Source organism: Orbicella faveolata, unplaced genomic scaffold, assembly GCF_042242905.1.
Source record: "Orbicella faveolata isolate gen_17 unplaced genomic scaffold, um_ofav_v1 contig_24, whole genome shotgun sequence".
In the NCBI taxonomy this organism is placed as follows: domain Eukaryota; kingdom Metazoa; phylum Cnidaria; class Anthozoa; order Scleractinia; family Merulinidae; genus Orbicella; species Orbicella faveolata.
The window spans coordinates 10,580,071-10,608,051 of NW_028301552.1; the positions used below are offsets into that span (position 1 = coordinate 10,580,071).

The window sequence follows — 27,981 nt, forward strand, 5'->3', positions numbered from 1 at the left end:
TGCCTCGTCGAAGGGAAATTTCCCTTTTTCACGTGACAAAGGGCTGACCAATCGCTGACCACCTCTGACCACTCAGAAACGACGTTGGAAAAATATTAACCAATCAGCGACTTCCTTTTCTAGGAGTCAAGGGACCTTCCCGGGGTCCCCGGGGCGACTTTTCCCAGTCGTGAAGGAATGCAATGAATGTCAGCTGCTGATGAATTATTAATTAGGGGATTCCCCGAAACGCGACCTCGAACAGTCGATTTCGAAACACGATATTGTTTGAGATAGATGACGCTCGAGAAGCGCAGAATTTGCGTGTTTGTGTAAATGAACCTCTTTGTCTAAACGATGACTGCGTGAACTGTACTTCCACTTTGTATTTTCTGCATTTCCGTCATAAGTGAAAACTTACGAGAAGCTATATCGTCTCCAGAAAATTAAAAAGCACGGGGACTTTTTTCCTGCCGACTCCCATGCCATTTAAGGGCACGCTTGCTCAGGTTTTTCGAGAGATCGCGAAGTGGTGATAAATCCCCCACTCAAAATATTTTTCGAGTATTATTTTTTTGCTATATCAGCTAAAATGATTTCATGGTTAAAATTAAGAAACAATGTATTTACCTAAGAAACATTTTAATAATGTATAATTTATATCATAATCGCTCAGAATAGTCATATCATCAAAATTATAAAATCCTCTGTGATAGAAACGTGAACATTTAGGGAACATCAAATAAAAGAGCACCTTTGCTCACTTGCATTTCAAAATCGGCGAGCACATTAATTTCATGTTTTTGTTTATCCTCCAGGTAGTTTGCATATATATATATCTACTATTTTTTCGTTCATTAACTTTAAAGTATGATTTCAATATATCAGGCGGTTCGCAAAAGTAACTTGAAAGTCCCTTTTATAGAATTTGTTCATGCTATCCTTTCATCCACGATCCAAAAACCAAAGCACGTGAGTTATGTATGGCGATTTTAACTATAAGAGCTTTCAGTTGAAAATTAGGGGCGCAAATATCACATTTATATGGAACATAAATATGGGTGATATAATACTGCCTAATAATATATAAGCTCGTGATGTTACTGACAACCTCGTGACCTGAGAACTGAAGACCAATGATGGTTGACCCCGTGGTAGTCTCCTGCCAGAAAAGCTTTTTAGTTTTTCATTTCTGTTATTGAGTGACGGGCAAGTACACAGTCCATCATTGACGATACGCATGATCAAGGCCAATCTTCAGATAAAGCAAAACGTTCTAGACCGACCCTGGCTGAATTTAAGCAACAGGTGCGGATTCGGTAGTGGGGGCACGGAGAGACGGTAGCGAGAAACCTCCTTTACCAGTACACTCCTAAAAGTACATTGTGCAGATTAATCACGTGCGAGCTTGGTCAGTAACCTTGCTAACGTGGGTTATCAGTTCACATTCAATGGACCAATTTCGATATATTAAAATTCGTCCTAAAACAGTAGACAAAACACGAGTCTCTGGGGGTTCCCTAGAGCCTCGTGCTTTGTATTGTGTCTGGCTGAATTTTAATTTATCGAAATTGGTCTTAAATAATGCCTCTAATCGAGAGCGGGAAAGACCCACCAAGGCATACACATACCCCTACGGACAACACATACGCGCAAGTAACAAAAACTCGATACTTTCTTTTGATTTTACCGCAGGGCTGAAAATCTGCAGGCAAAAAGTAACTAGCTCCATAACTTCTTGGTGATTTTATTGACCTTGCAGACTAGACCAATACCGTGTTCAGAGGTCGGTACACCCGAGGGACCTGGTCCCAAAGATTTGTCCCGGGAACGAAACCCTTGCAAACACTGATGTATTTCCGGCTTTTGTTTCAGTCTCCGAAAAATAGCGAAACAAAAGCTGGATCGGAAATCCGTCTAAGTTCGCAGGCTACAAGAATGGTAGAGTTTTCACACTAGGAAATTGGCTATTACCTGGCAGGATGAGTGTATTGGGGTGTGGAATATTCAAATGAAACAATCTTCAACAAAAGATAATGCTGAAAGCTACACATGTATTGCATAACAAGAACTGCATTTGAATAAATAGAGAATCTTTAATTGCTATTTTTCCTCTGCAGAAAAGTAAGTTACTGTAAAATGCAGACTTCATTTTGGCTTAATTTTAAATAAACAGTCAAAAACTAGTAAATAATCCAACCAATTATATATTAGTCTCTTTCATTGTTTAAAGGACTATTTGCATAATTCTTTTCCTTCTCTGCATGGCTAGAAAACAGGTCCACTATCAAAATATTTTAAAACCCCTCCAGGATACAAAAAACCACATGGTAGGCACCCTGTGAGATGTCAAAAATGAATGTAAACCCTGACAGTCAGATTGCTATAATTATTTACACTATTATTGTTACATTCTGACAAAATCTTTTAATAGTTCGTATAGTGTGATCATCCGGGTGAGTGTAGTTCTGAAAAGAACTGTTGTTGGTGACTGACGTTTCGACAACCTGAGCGGAAGTCATCTTCAGAGTCAAGTGAATAGTGTTTGTCAGTCGATGATCTTATAAGTCTGGTCCGTTGAACGTGATTGGTCAGTATAGCCATGATGGTATTGGCTGAAAGACTCGTGTAAAGTTTGTCATCAGTCATTGGTGGGTTTCAATCCGTCTATTGTTAGTCAAGTAGGTCGGTTTTGGTCCGTGTATTGTTAAGTCGGTCTGTTAGAAGTCCGTTTAACAATAACAGACCGACTTAACAATACACGGACCAAAACCGACCTACTTGACTAACAATAGACGGATCGAAACCCACCAATGACTGATGACAAACTTTACACGAGTCTTTCAGCCAATACCATCATGGCTATACTGACCAATCACGTTCAACGGACCAGACTTATAAGATCATTGACTGACAAACACTATTCACTTGACTCTGAAGATGACTTCCGCTCAGGTTGTCGAAATGTCAGTCACCAACAACAGTTCTTTTCAGAACTACACTCACCCGGACGATCACACTATACGAACTACTGATACTCCTGGGTTCAAACCATTTACTGTAAAATCTTTTAAATTAGAGTAGAATTCACATTTCAGCTTCCCTATTATTTGGAGCAATGTTTGCTCCCTAGGCAAAGAAGTTACCAGTAGAATTTTACTTCCCACCCCCTTTTTTTTTTTCAAACTGCCCAATTTTCAAACAAATTATCATTCCCCTGGGCCATCCAGAATATCTGTATTCTACTGCAAGACTGCAAAAAATTTCAGAGAACACTTGAACTTATAACAGGAGAATATGGGAGAAAATGGGAAAGTTGATGGGATGAAGGGGTCATGTATCTGACCCCTGGGACGGCCCTCATGGGAAAAACTGCAGTGAACTAGTACGGGGGGACGGGAAGTAATAGTCCTGGATACTTAATGGTAAAATGAGATTTAAGCTATAGGATAGGTAAAATCCCATGTATAAGAACCTAGCAGATTAAGAACCTACAGCCTGAAATTTGCCATTTAGATGACCATCTTTAGAAAACCAATATTGAGACTGAAATCTGGAAAATAAAAGACAGAGTTTGATGCCACTTAATGCAAAACTTATACTTTTTTGATATTTGATTAAACTATGTTGCAGGAGTCTATTCAGTCAGTTTGACAGGGATGTCTGCGTTGGATCAAACAAATCAGAAATTCAATTTTGGCCGTTATGTTCAAATTACTCTTTCAAGACCATTTTTTCCTGTAATTTATGTCAAATTATTTTCAGTTATTTAGCTTTACAATTAAGAGGACAGTATTTAAGTATTTATTTATAATTACAAAATCAATGAAGTCTCCTTTGTTGTAATTATTTGCATCATCACAAAATCCTTGTGTGGAGAAGAATTATATGACAAATAAAACAGCTGCAGGGAAGACTAAACTTCTTGGGGCTCAATATTAATAAAAAATTTTTCCCTGAGAGTTGATAAATTATGGAAATACTAAATAACATGCGAGCTCTTCTTTGTATAAGTCAACATTTTGACCATATTCGTTAAATTTAATCTAAAAACCTTGACTACTGATACCATTAAAACAAGGAAAATTCCTACAACGACAATCACCCTCCAGGCAGCAGAACCTTCACCTCCCCTCCTCTCCACTTTCTTCTCAAGGAACACTCCACCTTTTTCCAACATTGCTGCTCTACGCATTTGCACAAGATGAGCAGACTGCTGCATTTGGTTTTCTCTCAGTGCAAGCATATCAACCAAATCATCATTGATGAACATCCCTGTTTCCTTGCTCTGTATTAATTTCTTTGCTTCCCTGTCTTTCACCAACTGATCATGAGAGTACAGCAGCCAGCGCAAGTACACTCCCAACAAGCCGGTGGCCACACCAGTGACATGTGACATACACCCATCTGAAAAAAAAAATTGTTTGTACATGTGTAAATGCATGACTGTAGCATAAACTGAACTAAATTGTTATAAGAAAACAACGTGTTTTGACAGAGCTTCGCTCATCTTCAGTTCTAAATCACATTGACCATGACAGCAGATATGTCAAAACATGTCTTCTAAAATCAAAACTTTGCACACTATTCTCAAACTTATAGCTTGCCTGCTGCTGTCTAGACCTTGCAGCAATTAAGTTGTTATAATCCTGAAATTCCCTGGAAATTCCATGGTTTAAATCAGCATTCTCTACAGTACTTGTATGACTTTTATGTTCAGTATCATCAAACCAGAAACTATGCATATCCCTGACATGTCAAAGACAGCCATCTTAAAAAAGTAATTGCAAGTCTCAAAAAGCAGACTAAGCAATCACCCCACGAACTAATTTTTCCACGAAATTCCACGGCTCAATTAGTTAAAATTAGCTGACAGCAGTCTCCACATGAAATTCCTCTGCCTTTCAGATTGGCAAATGAGAAATATTCTTAAAAAAGGAGTAAAGATGTTAATGAAGACAACCTCGATGAAACTACAACATTTTCTGGATAAAGACAAATCATAATTTGAATTCATTTTCTGGTTGTCCAGTCCACTATGACAATGGAAAGACTGTCAGGGTTTACAATCGTCTGATGAAAATTCACTATGAAAAGCATATTAACTATGATGCTGTGGTTCAGGTTTTTGCCGAAACATTAGCCCATGAGGAATGCTTCTTGTTGATCTCGTCTTTGATGAAATTTACAAAATTGAAAGAAATGCAGTATATTATTACATGTTTTGAATAATTTAGTGTAGTTTTGCAATATTTTGAATTAAAAAATGAGACAAATTATAACATGCTGACTTGGTCTCAGAAAGCCAAAATCCCATTTCCGAGGAACTTGATTTTAAAAATTTTCTGGGGGGAATACCCTAAAAGGAACCACCTACGGTGGTCCGTATCTTGAACTTCCTTCACTTCAATCTTGTATGTGCCCCAAGCAGCTACTTTTACATTTCAAAAAAGTCAATCATGAGACTGTGTAGTACCATCTAGTTCCTTCTCCAACAGCAGTGATCGCATTGTCCTCATACCCAGTGGCTTCCTAATTCAGAGAGAAAATTATTAGAAATATGACAGGTACATTATTAGCAGGCTTTGAACTCCATACTAGGTGCCTGCATCTCCTGCAGATGCCCACTATTTAAAGTCTTTTTGTCACATGTTGCTTCATAACCTGTTGACTTATCCCTGAATGCTTACTTTTCACATCCACGTTAATCAATAAGTTTCATGTAATAAAAGCTCAGTATCCACCCCATTCCATAACATCAAAATAATACAAATATTTTCCATGTTTCTTTTGAGTTTCAGAGGAAGCTTAGTTACATGTTCTGTAAGCTTCATGCTTAGCACAATTCTGATTGATTCTCCATTCTTGCCTATCAAGTGTATTGCTCCTGAAAGACAATTTTTTTCTTATTTCTGGCTTACAAATGCATGAAATAACTTTCAAGTTTTTTGGACTTAGACCCGTAAGAATTGTCTAGTATTTAAACTAAGAGACTACTTCCCTGTGTTCCCTATGAGAAATAGCCAACTCTGATTAAATCAGTGACCAACATTTTCTCAGTCCCTCTTACCTTAATATTTGTGAAGATTTAAATTGAAGGCTTTTCTTGATGTTCCCAAATGGAGAATTAATGTTTCTCTTTTCTGTACCATCTGTATCATACTTGTCAATAAACTCACTCTGTTGAGCTCCCAAGTCATCAGTATCGGTTTCTAAAAACTGCTCCATTTCATCATCATTATCATCTTGACGAACAACATCCCTTTTCTCGCCAAAGCAGCCATCATTTCTCTGCCAACTCAAAATCTTTCTCAACCGCTCGGTTGACAAAAAATCACCATAACCCATGGAACCACATACCATGGCTTGTTCCATATACAAATCCCGTTGATAGTAACTCTGATCTAATGTTCTCTTCTGCTCAATTGCTGTCATTTCAGGATACATAATGGAACAGATACGATTGTACACTTCTTCTAGTCCACCCTTGATGTTCGATTGTTCTAAACGTTTTACAAACACTGGAGTACAACCTGCCATTAAAAAGACATTTTTTTTCAGTCATATAATAGTATAATTTATGAATTACAAAGGAGGAGGCACAGTATAGCTAGCACTTAACATTCACTGAATTTGTGGTCTCGTGCACTGTGTTCAGTGTGTCCTTGGGTAAGACACTCTCTCAGAAACCCTCTACACCCTGATTTTACGCCAGTGAACTATGTAGTGAACTAGCATCTTATCTAAGGTGGAGTAAGAATACTCCTCACAAACAGTCAACTGTCATCTATTCACTGGTTTTCCATATTTAAGAGGTAAATAAATTTTAATTAATATGTGAATTTACTTTACGGGACTAAAATAATGCACATGTAGTTACCCTTCTGCCTTATCCATATTAGAGACGACCCATATTAGAGGGTTTTCTAGAGAAAATATGTGTCTTAACCATATTGCAAGGACAAAGGGAGCTGCCCTGACAGAAAGATGTCTGTGTTAGAGAGGTGTCTGTAAGGAGAAATTTGACCTCAGGTATTCATATTTAAGCTCATATTGGGGAGGCTGCGTGGCCAAGTGGTTTAGGGTGCTGGGTTTGAAATCTGGAGGTCCCTGGTTCAAATCCTCCTGTCCCTACCAATCTGGATTTGTTTGCGGTAGCCCCACATTAAACTCCTCGGTCGCATTGTGTAACTAAATTAATTAGCCAACTGGTCAGCCTCCCACCAACTGGGATTCTTAACAGTTATTGTGGTCATTTTGGAAAATTTGTTGCAAAACTATTGTTAACCTGCACGATTTTTTTTTCATTAATTTTGGGGAAATTTTGTCGGGTGGCCTTGGTTGGAGTAGTTGCACTGTAATATTTACTTTAATTTATTATTTATATTAGAAATATTTTTCACTCTCACCAGTCCCTTTTCTGCAGCATTATCCTTCAGTTACAAACTTACCTTGAATCTCTCCAAGCTGAAAAAACAGAGCTTGGTGAGTCAAGGCATAGCCCTGTGCTCCCTCAGATGCCGGCAACATTAAGTCCCAACATTCATCAGATATGTGGCAAGGCTGACCAGAGGCTGACCCGTTTGCAGTACCAGTCAACTCAGTCATGCATTGGTCACTGGTTTCCTCATTAAAGTTTATGAGATTCCTTCTTTTCTGGGGCTCGTTATTGTATTGTTCAGCAGATAGCTTTTTATTTGTAAAAGGTTTAAAGTTTGACCAAGGATAAGACACTTGTTTCTTGAATTTCTGATAATACTCTGGCGACGACTGTTGAAGAAATGGCATTGCATCCTGAGCTATCAGAGATGCTTTATTATGAAGTCCTTTCACCTGCTTTAGAATATTATCCTCCGCATTAAGTTGGTCATCTTTTACGTCGTTAATAACTGAGAGCAGAGCTCCTGTGAAGGGCACAAAAACAAAAAAATATATGTCTTGAGCATGTGTTGAAGATATTGTGATATTAATATAGTTAGATTACTGTCATAACAACCACGGTCACTTGTAAATAAAACTATGTAATGGTAAAAGTCTACATACAAGAAAAAGTGGCCCATCAGACCAGAACTTATACCAGTTTCTACAGCATTAAGCAACTAGGGGTACTTCTACTCCCCTCTGGATGGGATGCTAGTGCATCACAGGATTAATTACCCCTAGCAGTACACTTGCTGTTACCCCTTTATACACCCGGGTGGAGAAAGCACTGTGAGAGTAAAGTGTCTTGCCCAGGAAAACAACATGATATCCCCAGCCAGGACTCAAACCCGGACTGCTTGATTCAGAGTAGAGCGCACTGACCATGAGGCTACCGCGCCACCTGAATAGTACTAATGGTACTTGAACTCTAAATGTGCCAAACCTAATGTCGCTATTAGGTACAGGTAAAGTTCAATCGTCGCATTTGGACTGACGTTGCCATTCTATATGACTGCGGCAGTTGAGTAAGATGATGAAATTGTCACTTCAATTCAGTTGTCTTACAGTAATAGCTCACGTATAAGAACCTGGGTTTTAAGAACCTGTTAGGCTAAAATTTTCATTTTAAGCCCCCTCCACATAAGAACCTATTAAGGCTAACATTTTAAGTTAGGTTCTTATCAGTGGGGTTGCTGTAAAAGTGTATAGGTAGAAACTGCTGAATTAAGATCATCATCTATTTAAAAGTAACTTGACATAACCTTTTTTTTCTTTCAAGCTTAAGTACCATGTTGTATGTCTATTGCGTTTGCCATTCAAATAATTCCCCAAGTATTTGCAAATACTGTATTCTACTACAGTATCAAAGAAAGCTTTCTGACTATCTCCAACTCTGTGAGAATCACAAAATATTAAATATACCCTAATGAAATAAATAATTGAAAAATATCAAAACAACGTAAGCTCCCAATGGGCAATGCCTCAGCTTCTCAACATGAGTTTCTTTGTTATGTTTTGTTAAGGACATATACTGTACCTGCACTGATCCGCCTATAGGCATTGCTCTTTGGTACAAATAAGTGATTTATACTGTATTATGAGATGATATTTATAATATATATAGTGTATTCAGATGAAATTCATATGAAAATATAAGAACCTATTTTAAGAACCTTGGTAGCCTAAATTTATTTTAAGGACCATTTATATAAGAACCTATTTAGGCTTTATTGAAAAATTCAGGTTCTCATACATGGGCTATTACTGTACTTGTCTCAAATCTAATGCATACATTGTGGATACATAAATAATTATTATATTTTACCTCAAAGATTTTGTGTGGAGTAAGCAATTAAGTTTGACACCATAATTAGGCTCGACATGTGCAGGGCTTTGATTAAGGGCCAGGTACCAGGCAAATTGACGGACCGGCTGTGAGGATGATTTTGCCTGGCTGGTCTGGCCATCTAGCAGAAAGGTTTTTTCATAAAGAAGTTCAGTTCTAATATTAGTTTTGCCTGCCTGTGAAAACCAGTTGCCCTTCTCCTGAAAACATTTAATGAAACCCCTGCATCTGAATTGAATCTGTTGGACTTAATTATTTGAGTTGACTCAAATGGGTATTTTTTTTCAGCACATGTAAAGTATGATGTCTGAGCCAAATGTAAATTATATTAGGTAATTACAGGAAATATCCATATCCAGCCATAGAAGACCATAGGATGATAAAGATGAACTGGAGTCTCATGAGGGATAGGCACAAGGAGCTCAATGCAAAAAAACCTTCTATGAGGGAGGTATGGACACTGAAAATTTTACTGAACAACAAATTGTAAATATATGTGAGACAAAATTTGTAGATATCAACAGTGCCTTTTATCCTAAATACCAATGATTAGAGTTTTTCTGTACAACAACCTTACAAATGCAAATGATCCCATTATGACATTAGACATGTAAATTACCTGCCTGTTTGATTATAAGGTCTTGTTACTTCATGTCAAAACCTTCAAAAAGCTGATCTAAAATTATGGCGCATGGTGCAACAGTAAGGGACTAAAAAATAGAAATAATGGTTTTCAGCAGTATATTTTTTATGCTATGTACATTCTGATGGTTTTATGGTTCATCAAGCTCACTAAGCTGTTTCTTCATCACTTCATTCATAATTGCCACACTAGATTTTCTGTTCACACATTTCTTTATGCGCTGTCTGTAACAGGCCCTTATAATCCAACGGGCGAGTAATTTACATGTTTAATGTCATAATGGGGTCATTTGCATTTGTAAGGTTGCTGTGCAGAAAAACTCTATTATATAGATACACTGTATATACAAACATGGAAAGCTCTATTCATTTTGAGCATTCAATTAACAGTTGCCCCGCTGGCTAATGTCGATACTAACAAAGACTCTGTAACAGTGACGAAAAAAAATGGAAAATGAAACCCACGGTGTTGAGTTTGCACTATCAGTACAGGAAAGGATAATTACTAAGCAGGTGAGAGCAAAACCGTGCTAATATTGTGACGGTGAGCTTATTTCTATTGTAGATAAGTTTGCAAGTACATTATAAAAGAGACATTGCAAGGGATGGCTATCAATCAAAGATGACACTTCTCACAAAGACCGTCCAGCTGAATTGATACACGTGCAATGATTCAAGTCACCTCAGTGCTTAGGCTGTATTGTATAACATTAAATCTGATATCTTTGTATTTGTATTCAGCAAAACGGACGGTGTGATCATTTATTTTACACTGCAACCTGTTTAAACTCCTTTCATTTTGAGGCCTTATCGTTTCGTCTGTTTAAAGGATCAAATAAAGCGCACTTGATGTAAAACGGATTTTCATTTTCGAGATTTCCAACGATCTTTAGGCCTAATTTCTATTGAACCAAACTTCCTAACATGAAATGAAATGAATGAAAAGCTTCATAAAGGGATAATTGTGTAACATACCACAGTTTTACCAGTTCGGATTCTTAACATGCATGAAAATTAAGCTTAAGATAGCAGACATTCTTAGGGAAAGAAAACTTGCTAAAACGATTTACGATCTGTTGTTGTCGTCTCTCCGAAAACCCTGATCTACTCTGGACATTTATATTTCCCGTTTTGCGAATGTTTGAGGTTAAATTTCAATAAACAAACCCCTAAATTTTTTTCCACACTTAAAGTCGAATATCTGGGGTGATTTCGAACAGATAAGCAGATATAAGACTTAATGCCTGCCACAAATGAATTTAGAACAGTGACGAATTCACAAGAATTTTCAAGATCAGTATAAATTAGAAATTAGAGAATTTTACGCACTACTGGTTTCAATTTTTTTCTTCGTCAAACGTTAACCCCATTAAAAGAAACTACATGAAAAGCTAGACATTAGAATCCGTACAGCTGAACCGAAATTTGAGCTAAATGGAGTGGTTTGCCGATTTCGAATATCGAATATTCTGATAAGTAAATGAACAGCTTATAAAAAACCCCTCGGTCGGCGAATAGGTTGGGTTTAACCGTTGAAATGCACGTCACAGCATTTAATTTTTTAGCGGAGTTTCAGGTATCAACAGAACTAAAGAGTTTGGTTCAAAACTCAAATTTCAGCGTAATTGTAGAGTATCAGTACCAACCTTGTGCCACGCGTAGACCAAAGATTCCATCCAAGTTTATACTCTTGAAGTCTCGCTTGAAAAAGTTAAGAACTCTGTTCATAGAGGATACAACTTCTTGCGTCAAATCATCATCGCTTCTTTGATTATCAGGAAGCGCTGATCCCAAATTCAAAACAAGTAAAAACGTTAATAAACTCGAACACAATTTTACGCGAAAGGCCACCATTTTCCGCGTTCTAGTCGCGGATGCTGTTACTCTTATCAAATCCGCTCTGTATTTGTGACGTACAAAAGAGTTAAGTACAAAAGAGTGACTTTCTGCCAATATTTGTACGTCGCCGCAGTCATCAGAAGTTAATGTATTAAAATAAGTTCGTTCCCCATGGTGATTTCAAAGCAGCTGCAGCAGAACGCTGCTTCGTTTTCATCCGCAGTAACTAAACCAGTTCCCAGTCTCGCCGCGCACTTGGCCAGGGCGTCCCGTGGGGAGCCTCCCAGGTCATATTTCCATGAGAACCGTGCAAACGTATTAGGGAAAAGAGTGATAATACATTTTTTTAAAACGTGATTTTTATATAACGAACAAAATATACACATTTTTCAGACCAATTCTGCATATTCTTATATCTTTTGCCGACCTCAGGCTGAAGCACGCACACTACTCACCAGGGTAGCCTGGCTAGCTAGCGTTCCGGCGAGTTCGCCCCACCATCCTCTTCTCCGTCAATTTTGCTCTAGTTTTTGCTGCGCGGTCGAGAATTTTGATTGGTTCCCTGAACGGGTCAACGTTTCCGATGAGTACAGACTGCCAAGGAAGCAAGAGGGTCACGAATAGTTTTCAAGACATTGCACAAAGGAAAACCAAAGGGGAATTGATCAGCAGAGTTTTAGAACGACAATTACAAAAAAATACTAAGAGATACCAAAACCGCCTCTTTTTACCCCTAAAAGGTACGACCGGTATCCCCGGGAAAAGCCAGAACAACAATGGACTCATTAGCAGCCAATAGGTTTCTCTCCTTAGTTTGTTTCATGTATGAACGACATCTTCAACTTGCCCTGAATAGCATGCGATAATTCCGCGCTTTCTGCGTGATTCTTAGACCGTAGCTAGAAACAATTTCAGTATATTACTGAACTGAGTGGTGCTATTTCTTCAAACTCGCTCCCAGGGTCTCTCATCTTCCCGCCCAACTGTAGTCTGCGAGCAGTCACTTTCTTTTCCTAGCGTCTTCCTTACGTTTCTTAGAGCGATCAAGCCGCGAGAAACGCGGGCGCGGGGGAAAAAGGAAAAAGAAGGTTTTTTTCCCTGCCTATCCCCATTCCCTCCTCGTTTCTTTCCTTCATTTGCATAATATTAGAGAGGTTAAGCATGACGTTTACGGCAAACGGCAAACGGCAAACGGCAAACGGCAAACGGCAAAAATGAAACTTTTGTCATCTCTCTTCAGCTGTGTGTACAGTAGAGTGAAATTATTTGTATTTCCAATGAATAGTAGGAGACGTTATTACATTTTTGTGGGCTTTATTTACGGATTAGAAGAAAAGAACTGAAAATCAGAAGTTGTCTTTGCCGTTTGCTGTCTGCCGTTAACGTCATGCTTAACCTCTCTATTAACTGAGTTCCGCGCGCGGGGGATTTCAGGAACAAAAACCGACTACTCGTAGTCTAGCCCTCCTGGAGCGAGAGAGGAGAGGCTCGGAGCGGGAAGATGAGAGACCCTGGGAACGATGTTGCCATTTCTTGATTACTGGTGGCACATGATAATTTTCTTCGGGCTTTAATTTCACAAATGAGAAACAGAAACTGCAAGGGACCGCATACGATAAACGCTGCCAACGTAGGATGACACCAATCTTGACACTTTGTTTCATTGCGCCCGAAACACGTGATGTGGCAACGCGTGTTTCGGGGCGCAAGGAGTTCAAGGTACGGAATTTGATATAGTGAACGGGTCATTTTGCAATTTATGTGCGTTGGCTGTTTGGCTGGCGTTACATATCTTCGCTACACAGTGCTGACGAGCCCCAAGAGGGGTGAAACAGCTGTCCACTGTTGCGATCCTGCTTTATCGGTTCTTGTCATGTTGGTGTCTTGAAACGTTTTTCATGTAGTATCAGCCTTGCAGTCTATTGTTTGTCTTCATTTAATTTCACAGCTGCTAAGGTTGTTGTGAATAGGACCGCGATGACCAACCATGTCTTCATATCTTTCTCCGCAGTTCAAATATAAATTCACTTAGAAAAAAGTGCTTACACCAGGAATCGAACAACCAACCTCAACCCGCCATCTTTAGATCATCCGGCTGGGACCACGGGACACTTGTAAATTATTCATAAAGAAAAACATCTCTTGATACGCTACGTTCGATATCTCAATATTCTAAAATGGCTCCGAGGCTTTCAGGTCAAAATCGCAATTTTTTTTAGTTTCTTTTGTCTCCCAATTCCCAAAGGACCCTACTTTGCTAAAAAAAAACAACATCAAATATAAGCGTTTGTCCCGAAAGCCTCGGAACCATGTTAGAATATTATCGAACGTGGCCTATTCATCGCAGTTAGGTTAAAACCGCTGATTGATTGATGATACCGCGGTCGCACAGTGAGCTGAAGTGAGCGACTACGGATTCGCATTTGTTTTCTGCGGCAAAGCACTCGATATGCTCACGAAATAAGTAGGGGTTATTGAACAAGCTTGTTCGGTCAAGATCTCTAGATATTGGCCAAGTTCTTTTTTTTTTTTTTTTTTTTTTGCTTGTTTATGGACCGAGACGAGAGTCGAGGTCCATAAACTCGCAAAAAAAGAACGAGGCCAATATCCAACCATCTTGACGGAACAAGCCTGGTCAATAAAGGATTTGTTATATGGCTTTTGCGGAAATTTTTCTTGCGGGACACGGCGGGTAGTCCCGAGCGGGCAAGATAGCTCCATCTTGCCCTCTAGGGTAGCCAATCACAGAGCAGGATTTGATTCATCTTGCTCACTCACGGAGCTAGCCATATAATAACTTGTTTTACTGGCCATGTTATCTATTCATGGATATTTTGTATGCTGAATGTGTTTTTCTTTCTCACATTGTTTGCTTCTAAGACCTTACCGAATCTCCATTTTGGTCATTTGGGGGCCTGCTCTCGGGTGGGTACTGTGCAATGAGGGAACGAAGGTGTTTAAAACAACTCAAGTCCTAAGGACAGAAACATCGACTCGATAGGGAAATTCTATAGGGTAGGAGACATAAAACAACTGTGGGTTTGGTCTCATTTGATAGAAATCACGTTGATTATAGTTTACCTGTAAATTACTGTGAACATAATACATTCAGGTTTTGTTAGAACTCATTACAGTCATAACGATCAAAATATCTCAAGTGCTCCAGCTAAATAAGCTTAAAGATTATTTGTAAATTAATGATTGTTGTAACATTTATGCTGTGTCACGCAACATAAATTCCTTAACATCGTTTTGTCCACCCTTGAAATATGTATGACATGAAACATGACCATTTCAAATATCACGAGTTGGCTTAAAAAGCGTTTTTGAATTGAGTACTTGTGCGTAGTATTGGTTGCATATTTTCACTCGTCATTTACATCCAAGCATGGGCTCACCAAAGTATGTATACAGCACAACTCGTGAAAGCGTATAGCAATACAGAAAGCTGCAACAAAAAAGGAAATGCTTCAGTCTTCTCACGTGTGCGATAAGAAATTGTCCAACCGCTGTAGGCAATGGCCACGAGGAAAGTCTATTCTGATAGATTTCATTATTAGTCGAATACTCCTACACGCTAGATTAATCCTCGCAAATAATAAAGAGTAAGATAACTACGGTGGAATTTTTAGTGCAAAATAAGAGTAAAAAGCTTTTTCCAAAACTCTTTTTCCTCGTCATCAAGTCCCTCCTCTTCAGGTTCGTTATCGTTAGGATCATCATATGCATTGTCACCATCATCATTGTCGCCGTTGTTATCATCGTTATCATCTTCTTCATCGTAATCTGCATCATCATCTTCATCGCCATCGTCATTGTCATCATCATCATTATCATTATCCTCATCCTCCTCCGCTTCATCATCGTCATCATCCTCATCGTCGTCATCTTCGTCATCTTCGTCATCATCCAATTTTGTCGTCATTTTCTGGTTGAAGCGTACGATGCACGTGGACAGCCGATTCAAATTAACACTGGAAACTCCTGCTTTATCGTTAGAACTCTTAATTAGTAAATGTTCTGGTCGGTAAGTTTCCCAAACTGCATACTCACTAAAACTGTCGCTGCTATTTACCAAGGGACCCACTGTGCGGCTTGCTTTGTATGTACAGCTACGATACATGACCGGTGTCCAATCAGGTGACGAGGCGCCATCCGGATGTTCTCGTTCAGGTTCGAAGAGCTCGTGGTTTGTCCTTTCATTCCACTTTCCGGCTTTTCTGGGTTTCTGACCAAATACAGTTTCCAGAATCCTGCTCATAATGAACTCTGCAACTTCAACATCTTCTCCTCCTTTATCAGCGCATGAACTAACATAGTGATCGTTAATGATTGCGATAAACATATTTCCCAAAATTATCGTTGTGCTGGAGACAAACGTGAAAAAGAAGAGACGCCCCACGATAGGGTTTGCATCTTTGAGTTCGTCCAGCGGTATATTGCTCCCCAGAAGCATAAGAAACTGGGAGAAAATGGCCTCTGACAGCGACGAAAACATGTGCACACTCTGCCCAAAAGCCAATATTCCTAAAAGGGCGTGGCCAACAGCAACTACTGAAAATATCACGAAAAATGAACCAAGTGAGGTAACTGACCTGCGAATCGTAAACGAGAAAATGATTACTTGCGGATTGAAATAAAAGCACTTCAGAAGGCGTAAGGTGGCAATAACTGACGCTACACAAATCATGAGGTTTTCAGCATCAAACAGAAATAGGGCTTGGTGAAAGCTGACAGGTACGAAAGGGTTTTCTTTCAGTTTTTCAAATGATTTTCCTGCCTCCTTTGATCGCATCCATTGCAGAGACAATGCCGACGATGCAGTCAATATTTGCAGCATATCTAACCAGTTCCACACTGATGTGAAATACAAACGCTTTTGACGACAAAGTTTAATGCACTCTAAGACAAAATAGCAAGCAAGCAGAAGTCCAAACAACAAGGCAAAGAGCAAGTAAGTGTTATGAGCTTGAGAATCCGTTGCACTGAGAGGTAAGATTCCGTACGACTTGAAAACGCCAGCAAATCCCGCCGGGAGGACCTCATAGTAATAAGTCATTACTGCAAGAAGGTTACTAGATGGGTTATACAATGAGAACTCCAACAACACAGCCCTGGTTTGACGATCAATCCAATCATTTTTTATCAAGTCGTCGATAACTCGTTTTGCTGTAAGCTTGTTGTATCCCAAATTAGCCAGGTACCCACCGCCGCTGTAAACAGCGAAGCGACCCCAAGAATCAAAGCTGCCGAGTTGGGCATCCTCGTTGTACTCCCAGTCTTCTGGACACAAAAGTGCTGATGTACTTAGAATATTTTGGTCAGCCCAAGTTCTTTTCTCGTCTTCTTTTATGGAGTAGAAATCGTAACAAGACGTGATCATACTTTTAAACAATTCATGAACCTCACAGGAATCTGCCGAAGCAAGACAAAGGAAAACAATGGCATCATGTTTTCCTTCTAGTGATTTTACTTCTTGTGTATCGCGATAATAAATTAATCACCCCATGGATCGGAGGTAGGCTTTATGCCACTTTTTTCTAAAAAAGCATTTCCCAGCATTTATAGACAGAGTTTCCTCTTGCAAATAGTCTTTTTCAACAGAAACTTTCTAACAAAGAGCTATTTTCAATCAATTCAAACTTTTGAAATTCGAAGACGTAAGCTTTGTAGACTGACATGTTACGATACTCTGTCTTAGTTTCCGTCTTCTAGCATACTTTCTGATTAACCGAACGAAACCTGATTTGTACATGTTACCCATTACATAGTTCTGTGAAAAAGTAACAAACGAGAAGAAATAGCTGGCCGAAGTCACGGTGATAAAATTGACCTTTTAAGTTGAATGCAATAAACCCAGCTTTCAAATTACTGGAAACGACCTCGACTAAATTTAACTTGGTTTTCTAAAATTTTGAAATTTTGAATATATAATATCTTTGTGTTTGATGGTGTGTTTGTTGTCCCTCTTCAGTAGTTGTTTTTTTCTGTTCCAGGTCTACTATAGTTCCGGTGGCGCATGTAATCGGTTTGACCAGATGGTCTTGTTTTCCTGGTCTAACCATGACAAAAAGCTACAAAACTATTTCATTCTATAGTTTACCCAATGCCTTTCTATGACTTTCTTTGGAAAGGAATCACAAACGACATAAAGCTTACTTTTCATAACTCGAAGTTGTCTCAGACGAGGCATGCCGATCAGGATTGAACGCTTGTTTCCAATGTATTCTGACGCTCTCTCCTTTTGATCCTCGTAAGAATCAGCAGTAAAGATCGCTGGCACAAAAATGTTCTTCAGCCATCCCCAAAACTGAGTCACGTTGGTAATCTAGCAAAATATCCGAAATTATGAATTAGAAAATAAGAAAAGGCTCCGACAAAAAAAGCACACACACAAACAACTAGGGTGTTAAACAGCATGGGATTGTCTGCGAGTATGGAATATGGTGACTTCCCAAGACCGGTTTTTGTCGATCGGTTCAAGAGTCAGTGGGTTAGGATCTGTTATGTCTGCATGCGCAATGGTTAACTGAAGAGCCGTTATTCCTTTTTCATTTTTTCCACGGTCTAATTAATGAAGTTCGACGTCGGTTTGAATGTCTTTTTTCGGTAAACAGCTAGGGTGTTAAACAGCAAGGGCTTGTCCGCGACAATCCAGGTTCTCAAGTGAAATAAGAATTATAAAACAACACTCATCGGTGGCGAGTCCAAATTCTATTACGAACGAAACCTTCCGTTGCTTTATGCCACTAATGTCAATTACTGTTGGGTATCAAACTTTTAGACCTTTCTTTTCTTGGTTTAATGCATATCACTGAAGACCCTATTTAGTTCCCTCATCTGCTGAAAAAATAACACATACAGTTAGCGCTGAAAGAGCTGAGGAAGTGCGAGCTTACCTTATACTGTCCCTTATCATCAAAATACTGGAAGTCGCTTTCTGTTGCTTCGTTTAGATTGTATCTCTGTTTGTTTTTATCACCATAACAGACAATCAAAAGAAACACGAAAAACAACAGTGAAAACGTAAGTTCTCTCCCGTATGCGTACATTTTCCTTTCGTTGATTTTATACTTTCTAGCACGTTCGATGTCCACTGATATTGTATCGTGGAATGGTCCCGGAATCTGCTCCTCGACTGACTTAGACTCCCTAGTTGTCTTCTTCTTACAGCCACAACGTGTAGCTATAATGACAGAGACCAAAATTATCTTAATGGGCTGAGATATGATTACGTCTCCACTTAATGAAAGCATTACAGATGTTAACCAACGAGCCGACTTCTGTCCTCCCCACATCAGAGAATACATCACAGTAAACACGGCTGACGTAACAGCTGTACAGATACAGAGGAACCAAGCGAAGTAGATACAAAAATGAGGTAGTACACATGGTTCTTTTGTCCTGGTTTTGGTCAGATGGTACCGCCTTCCTTGGCTGTCTATTTTAGGCTCACATTTTCGAAATAAGAATACGATTAGAAGACTTGCGGGCAAAACGATAATTGCACTTTCCAGTGCGATGATAAGTTGACTCGAAGTGAAGGAGAAAGGTCCGATCTTAATGTTTGGTTGTTGTGTGTTCTCGGTTTCGTAAAACATGGCGGAAGTTACCATTGATAACATGAGAAGGCACCAACAACAGGAGGCTCTTTGGACACGAGTGAAATGATTTCTGGGTTGTTTCTTAATTACGGACAGCCACAAGTGATCATCAGAGAAACCATTCCTTCGCAAAGAGCTGAAGGTCCTTTGGAATTTATCGTCTTCTTTCTTATCATCTGCAAAGAATACTCTAGTCGTGTTACCATCATCTCTTTCCAGTGCGAGCCAACAGTAGCAACTAAACGCCCATTGCTCTTCTGTTTGATGATCCACAATTAAAATCTCGTTGAGAAACCAAGATGGGGCGTCGCCTGAAATGTCATGGCCGATTTGCACACTAATCATTGTACCTAGCGGCTTTTCCAGCTGGACAAGAAAATTGTCAGTGTTTCCTCGAGCGAACAACTTCCCGTCATGTGGTTGGTCGCATGTCAATTTGATAACACTGCTAGTATTCTCAGTACCATTAAGGATCATGGATACATTAGCAGTAGTGCCCGAGTTCTTCCATCCTCCTGTTGTTATGGATACTTCGTACTTGTGTTCACCACTTTGATGCTCTGCCAGAGGAATCAGAGGACTGTCCTAGAATTAAAAGATTTAGTTACGTAAAAGAGTCTTAAGTTCACATAAGCTTAACAGACCGGTGCGTTCAACGTGTATGAATAGTAATTCTACTCCCCCCGAATGGGATGCTAGTCTAACGCACCCAAACCCAGCATTTTGTTAACTCACCGTTTAGAGAGAGACGGCAGTAAGATCAAATTGTGTGCTTTAGGACATAAAACAAAGGCCTCAGTCATGGATTGAAAACCGACGTAGTAAGCAAGAGTATCATTTCTGATGTAAATCATGAAATAACAGAATATGATGTGCACGCAATAATGTTACTGGCGGTTTCGTTTGGTTCTATTTTATGGACTTGGTCTTTAACATGGAAAAAAATAAAATTGAATTGACCAAAACTTTCTCAATACGAACCTCGTTCAATGACATTCATTTTGTAGCTTCGAGTGTTACTTTGTTGTATGTCGGTGCCTAAAAGGATTTTACTTTCGTCATGTAATGTAAGTTTCTCAATAACCTCCTATGACCGTTAACGTTGTGAGGTGCTCTGCCAACATGACATGTCATACAAACCTTTAAAACATCTAGATTGTCCGCTCTCCGTGCAATTACCAACACAGCAAAATAAACAAGGAAGGCAGAACACACTGTGATAAGGACCAGCAGATCTCCTGGATCCAGATTGTCAAACGTTTGCTGGACAAGCGCAAAGTGAATGGTGCTTGGTGCAATAAGAACTTCTCCCCCAAATGCGGTCAAGTGATTGCAAAGACAGGTCAGTGAAGAGGTGTTTGATTCTTGTCCCACCTGCAGTTATAGAATAATTTATTCATCTTGACACTAGAGTACAAGACAGCGTATTTGCTTTAAGAAAGGGTTTATAATCAATAGCTGCAGTTGTAGCGGTTGCGGGCTCATGATCACTTTGTCCATCGTAAAAGACAAAAGACTGGAATTACAACTCCAAATTGGCAACATAAATCAAATCGTTATTCTCCACTGCTTTTATCTAAAGATACTGTAAATCTATCAATGATTTGTCTGGGAAGCCAACAGTCGTGATTCAGCGCTCCAAAAATGACTCTTTATTCAGCAGGAAAATGACCGTTGGGTTACTACATAAATTCACTAAACGATAGAATTATAAGAAAGAACCAACCCAATAAATCCTAATTTATATCAGATGCGTATCTAGCAATATCAAGCCGTTGTGGACCGTTTTTCCTTCGTTATACTCTCATTTTTCAAATTCTATATTGTTTATCGCTAGAAAAGATAATTAAATCTGATACCTTGCAACCTTCGTTTGTCCATCTCTCTTCAGTTTCAGACCAGTACACGCACCAAATACCATTTACCTGTAAACTGTAGTTAACCGAGTTGTCGGGATCGTATTGGGGTACAAGGATAGTAGACTCTACTGGAGGGGCGAGTGTAGGAGGAGGATCTTTAAACTTAACACATTCCTCTTTCGATGCTCTCGCTGACAGTAAAGACCGCTTGCCTCTAAAATGGACTGTTCGGTTCTCTTCTCGTCCTAAGAGACCAATGTAATATTTTCCTGATGCGTTGCAACTTATCAAGTTATCGTACGAACATTTCTCTGACAATTTACAATCTGAAGCCAAGGTCTGAAATCCATTTTCTTCGGTTATATGAATAACCTCGTCATATGAAGTATGAGTTGGGTGTTTACCAAATTTTATAAAGGCAGTGATAGTGGCTGTTTTTTTCATAGTCATGGACAATTTTAAGGTGGTATTGGCCTCATGAACGGTAATGACGTGACATTGTATAGTTCCAGGATTGAGGAAGTCATCTGTTTGACTTTGGCTTGCAGTGCTGCCCTGGTCGTGTTCTGATGTTGGAATATTGATTTGTACTTCTGACGGTAGATCTGTCACATCCAAAGCTTCGCCACTCTCATCTTTAAGAACAAGGCTGACAACGTTTGATTTGACCTTACTGCTACTATGGTGTGTTGAGTAAGGGTTAAAATTATAGTTGATCATCTAAAACGAAACAAAAATAAGGATATTGAATAAATGAACGTCATTCAACCGACTAATTAGACTAAATGCTAACTGGACCAATGCAATGCAACGATAAAGGGACCTAATGTTAATGAGACCAAACGTTCTCTGGACCAATTGTTTTGTTGGCCAAACGATAACTGGACCAAATGGTTTCTTGTAGCATCAAAAAGTCTGCCCGAAACGTTGACATGTTAACAACTGGTCCGACCGTTTTTAAAGATTAATTACCATTTTGCATTTTGATGGTCCAAATAGTCATGAGCTGAACCTTTAAAATATTAAACAGCTTTAATGGTGGTAATTCAAAGATAGATCTTCGAAGGAGAATAAACATGATCTCTAACTAGCCATGATTGAGAACTAAACTACACAAACTGAATTAAGCATTATTGGAAATTCTTCTTTAATTACTACCATTTCATAGTCCAGAGTTTGACCTACATACCTCTACTCCTACGTCAGATGCATTCCCGGATATCTTTTTTAGATCTTTGTCGTCCAGAGAAGGAAGTTTAAAGCTTGCTTTTCCTTCCTGGATTGTTAGCTGGTTGAGATCGTGCGATTTTTGTTTGCCCAGAATAGTGGATTGATGCTGATTTTTCATCACGATATATTCTTCTCCGGGTAGCTTTAGCGAGAGTAGTATGTTGGTAATCTTCTCTGTCAGATTCTGGCAAAGACCAAGAATTCTCTTTCCTATGGTTACCTGAAAATAATTGCAGTTTGGGGAGCTTAAAAATGTTATACAGATTAATAAATGTGCCATACTCTAATTTACTTTTTGACACAATCAAAACACCTGCTATAGCTAACGCACACATCTTCACGTGTATCAGTTTGTTGATTTAATTTGTTAGTAAATTACTAAAGGAGGTCACGTTTCATTACGAGGCATGCGCAATATGGGCTTCTCGTGCAGAGGCTTGATCATGTCCAAATTCAATTTGAAATTTATGATCACGTACCTCATTTTCCTGGTCGTAGCTGGTAGAATTTATAGCCTTAAGGATTCTACGAGAGGTATATTCCATGATATTTGTATTGCAATGCATTAACGATCTGCCTCCATTATTAGTAAGGCGGATCTCCCCTGAACGGCGGTCAGTCAGTAGAGAAAGCAAAGAGGACATTTCCAGAAGTTTGTCTAACAAAGCAAACTGAAAAGAGAACAAATTAAAACTGGTTAAGTATATTCACCGGCAATGCTAAAAGCTTGACCAAGAATGAAAACCAGAGCATCATGTGTGGGGTTGTTATACTTGCTCTGTACGTTTACGTCATGTGTTGTTCATTAAATTCTGGCTCTCTCGATTAATTAAGTAACTGGGTCTTTTCCGTTTCCAATAAACTGGATTTTTCTTGTGTTCCTAGTTACCGTATAATCATAACTATCCTAACTATGATCTACAAAATATATTCTGCATACCGTTGTATTGTGGAAGACATTGCGTGCATCCTCCGTGGCTTTGCCTAAAATAACAGCAATCTGCACTAACCGTTCGAGGCTATGGACTCTTACTTTGCAAATCCTGGATATTACGTATTCCTTAATCTGTAAACAAACAACCAGTCTGTTGAGCCTCAATAGTTTCTTAAACACAAGAAAAAGTTCCTAGGAATGAGCAATGATAAGAAGTTAGAGTCAGTTGAATGAGGCTTTTTATCTTGAAGTGATTAGAATGGTGTTAAAAAGTTAACTCAGCTTTTATTGTTGTGTATAAAATGCAATTCAATGCATCCTGACAGATATACCGTTGTTGTCTCTGTATCTCAGTGTATTTAATGTAGAGGTAACTGGTATTCATTTTCGCAAGCAATAGCTCATTCAAGGTCTTGGAAGACCTGGCTAATTATTCCTTTGAAGACTTTCAATTATCCTACTAATTCAACTTTCCTCGTGTGACTAGACTGTGATTAAACGGCCTCTCCATTACAGCTAAACGCACTATCAAACATTTTAAAGACTTTAATGTATGATCAGGCCTTTCTTTGCTTTTTATTTACCAATTTCTTGAAAAACCACCCTATTGAAAACTAAGTTCATAACTAATTGCTCTAAACTTACGTGAAGCAGGAACGTTTCGTTTATCCGATAGTCAGCCGCCTTGAGAAGTGCGAGGAGAGAATCTGTTTCTTGTATCGCCAAATTTATCTCACCCAGAGAATAATAATTTTCCATCGCATCAAGAATTTTGGTAATTTGGTTGTAAAGTAGTTCTTCGCTTTGTGTTAAATCTGATTGATTAACCTGTAAAGTAAAGAACGGGCAGTCGATAAATCTAAAGTGAACCCGATGCAAAGGCGTCAGTGTTTTTACTTTTAGACATTCTGTACGCTTGTCTTTAGATTTTTGCCACTCGTATTATATCAAAGTAGAACGCATTTTCTGGGGGTAAAGATTCACCATGCAACATTTCTGTCAGACTGCCTTTAAAACTCACAGGTAACCACGTATGCTCCTGCTTCATGGGAAAAATCGTCACTGGGAGTAAAGTGTTCTGCCAATAACCTCTTAGGCCGAAGCTCTCCACTTTCTATGCTAGAAATTCTGGAAGCCGGAAAAAAGTCGGCGTTTTTCTCTGTTTGTTACGGCGATACAGTCTTCTTTTTCCCTAGGAAATACAGGGCTTTGGCCTGACATATTAATTACAGTATTTACTGATAACTTGACCTACAGGTTATAGCTGCATCAGTGACAATAGGTTTCTGTGTTTTTGTAAGAATACTTCAAGTGTAGCGTAGAAGTCATCCCGACATTTTTTTTTAAACCCAAACCATGCATACCTTGATCGACAACCCTATTTCTCTTGCGACTTCCGCGACATTGACAATGTCAACTTTAAGACGAACAACATTTTCTCCGAACAAGGGAGAAATATGAACTACGGTGAAGGACTGTACCCCATACGACAACATATCGTATTCCCCATGGTCTGATGCATGGTAGAATTCATATGTGAGAGGAACTCTGCTATCATCCCATCTATGACAGGATATGTTGAGCCAAACGCCAACAGCGGTCTCCATAGTAAGTTGCGTGACATGACATGTTCCACCCGATGGGCCACCTAATGTGTCAAACTGGTAGGCTGCCCATCCGTATGAACCATCTGGTAACAGAGCATCTACTGTGATTCGGTATGACCAACCAGGTACGAGCATTTGCTGCTTGACAACCAGGTTTTGGGAATCCTCTTGCGTAGCCAAGAAATTTGAAAAATTTGCATGGGGAATCCATTTGGAATATAGAAGACTAGTATTTTTTCTTAACATTTTCCATCGATATTTAAGGGACTTGGGACAACTAGCAGTGATGCAGTCAGTTCTGATGGAGATACCAGATGATGTTCTGGCTGGTGATAAACAGTTTAGGACGCACCTGAAAGAAATATATCAAAGACAATTGAAGACAAAATTCCTTCCTCGCATTGTGCACTACACCGGTATAGACCATTTTACAGTTTCCTGTTCAGTAACCTGGCCTTTGAATGGCAGAGAGGCTGGAGGTGACCTTGTTTTGATACAGACATCACTGCTTTTGTTGTGTAAAACAAGTTGTTCTAATGCAAACTAGGTGCATTTACATGACAAAAGGAGAGAGGTCTGTATCAAAGCAAGGTCACCTGCAGCCTCGCTGCCATTTAAAGACCAGGTGACCGAGCAAAGAACTGTAAAATGGTCTATTACTCGGTGAAATCTCCCACACCACACTGGGACAGGGTCAAAATTTGTTTCATTAGAGGCCATGTTGTTGCCAACCTAATTCTTAATACCTTTGCGTTAGGAGATCAGCTTACAATGTATGTCATGAATGTGCTTTGAAGTTTTTATTTAGTTTGATGGAGGTTCTTTTTAGTGGACCCACGTAGCCACTTTGTCATTTGGATTACCTTTCTGAACCGTTTGCATGCACAAGGGATCCACAAAACAAACACACGTCCATTTTGTGGTTTTGGGAATTTACTAGCACAAGAGGGTCACTCCAAGGGTCCCCGGCCATGTTAAACTTACATTATGCGAATGTCTACGAGCTCTCCATCATGGATGTGGACAATCTGCATCGCACTCTCTTTTCGGTAGTCTTTGCCAACTGTCAGCAATACATGGTATGTCTCGTTGTTGATCAGTTTCTCTGGGTCCAAAATCGCTTTTCCATTTTCTAATAATGGTAGAAATATATCGCCTGGTGTTTGGAAAAGAGTTCCATCAGCGACTGATTCAAGAAGAGTATTTATTACGTTTCCCGAGCTTTTGAAAAGCATGCTGGTAGCTGCTTTGTTAAAACCAGAGACGTTCTTGCTCGCAGCTCTGAAACAAGACCAGTTAAAGGTCATTCCAAAGGAAGTTCCGTCTTCATTCTCAGGGTCGTAAGAAAAGCTAGCATCCAGCAAGATTGGCTTGCTGATAGATCGATAAACTTCAGATCCTCCCGCAATGGAAGCTACGAGAGCTGATGTTTCTACCAGTAGGAAAGCGAAATCTCGAGCAGCCAGTTCAATTTCGGGCACTTGCAATTCAAATACTACAAGTTTTAGTCCTGTTGACAGTAACTCTGGCACTATATTGAGCTCACGAGAGTGGTGCACTAAGAGCTTTGGAGTATCCGAAATGTTGAAAGGTGACAGTGTAAGCTTTTCAACTCTCCAATAAAACGAAGCTTGTCCTGAATGAATGTTTCCCAAGTTAAAAGACGCCACGAGCTTCCTTCTTTGATCGCGTCTCAACTTGATTGGACTGTCTGGTTGTGTGTCTGTATAACGGATTGACACTTCATTTAAATGAGCGAGAGTATTACCTGAAAAGCAACGTGAAACACATCAAAGTTAAAACATTAAGTCGAATTTCGGACAAAACCAACGCTACTACCACCATCACCACCACCACCACCACCACCAACATCACCATCACCTTCATCACCGCTACTACCAGCAGCAGTAGGAGCAGCAGCAGCAGCAGGAAGAACAAAAACAACAACGTACAACGACAACAACATTTGTTTCTCTTTTTTGAAGGTGCATCAATGCGGTGGTACTCGAATTGAAATGGATATCCATTTTTCGTTATAACTTAATAGGTCTGTCATAATCTTGGTCACAAAGTTCTAACCTGTTGTGGTAGAAGCTGGTCTGCGTGGAAATATAAACCATCTAGACTGGATTAACCAAGTGCAGTAAATTCCTAACAATGGTTTAGCTCGTTGCTTCACTCTACTAAATTGATTTACGTCCTTCCATTTCAACTGGTATCATGGCAAATTCAAGGTTTACCCACCGGGATTTTGGCACGCATCAACCTGCGGACGTTCAGGATAGAAGTATTTGTACCAGCATTCACAGGAATTGGGTGACGTTTGGATGCAGCGTGAATATTTAGGACAAGCTGATGATGTAGAAGAGTATTATGCTAAATTAGTTGGCACTTAACATTGCCCGGAAGATCAGTAATGAGAATAGGGAGAATCTTCAATGGGAGATAGTTGTCGCAATGTACTTCAAGCTGGAAAGAAAAACGTAAACTCCAGAGTAATCTGGAGTCCTGGAAATCAACCCAATTATTTCTTTCCCGATCCCAGCGTCAGAAAACTGCGGACCTTGCGAGGTAAAAAAATTTATTTGAACCGCGGTGGGATTCGAAATCATGACGACTGAACTACGAGGCTAGACAGGAGCTGCTCGTTGCAAGATGTATCATATTGTCTATGTGAATGCTGCGAAACAAATTGAGATGACACTAATTCTGCCAATAATATGGACGTTTTAGACAAAATGCGGTCGATGCTAATTCATTTGTGAATTTCACAGTGATGGACTACTGCTAATTAAAACAAGAAGCTGAATGTGGAATACTCTAGGTTCATGTAGGATTTAGCGTCTTATAAAATACCTTCACAGAACAATCCATCTCCAGTATAACCGCTCTGGCAGTGACATGTGAATGACCCGATGGTGTTAGAGCAGTCAGCATGTTGATGGCAATTGTGTTGTCCACTTGCGCACTCGTCGAGATCTACAGAAGTGGACCAAATGTCTTTCGTTATGCCTACCCT

General features: G+C 39.4%; 3 protein-coding genes across 3 annotated transcripts in view; all 3 read right to left on the reverse strand.

The window, feature by feature from the left end:
* The window catches only part of LOC110061010 (polycystin family receptor for egg jelly-like), a 353,714-nt gene that overhangs the window by 266,092 nt on the left and 59,641 nt on the right, over positions 1-27,981 (reverse strand). The gene's annotated exons all lie outside the window — the stretch shown is intronic.
* LOC110043200 (UPF0764 protein C16orf89 homolog) lies at positions 2,056-11,949 on the reverse strand. Its single transcript, XM_020748638.2, has 5 exons — positions 11,536-11,949; positions 7,431-7,883; positions 6,050-6,512; positions 5,456-5,511; positions 2,056-4,386 (listed from the first exon to the last, which is right to left on the reverse strand). Exons 1-5 carry the CDS (start codon positions 11,741-11,743, stop codon positions 3,962-3,964), a joined length of 1,605 nt encoding a protein of 534 aa, XP_020604297.2. The 5' UTR covers positions 11,744-11,949; the 3' UTR covers positions 2,056-3,961.
* LOC110043285 (polycystin-1-like protein 2) lies at positions 14,246-27,899 on the reverse strand. Its single transcript, XM_089291422.1, has 13 exons — positions 27,819-27,899; positions 27,260-27,314; positions 25,947-26,730; positions 24,720-25,314; positions 24,001-24,183; positions 23,362-23,487; positions 22,901-23,092; positions 22,381-22,641; positions 21,192-21,911; positions 20,473-20,706; positions 18,628-19,917; positions 17,888-18,056; positions 14,246-17,143 (listed from the first exon to the last, which is right to left on the reverse strand). The coding sequence occupies exons 1-13, from the start codon at positions 27,897-27,899 to the stop codon at positions 15,357-15,359; spliced, it is 6,477 nt and encodes a 2,158-aa protein (XP_089147548.1). The 3' UTR covers positions 14,246-15,356.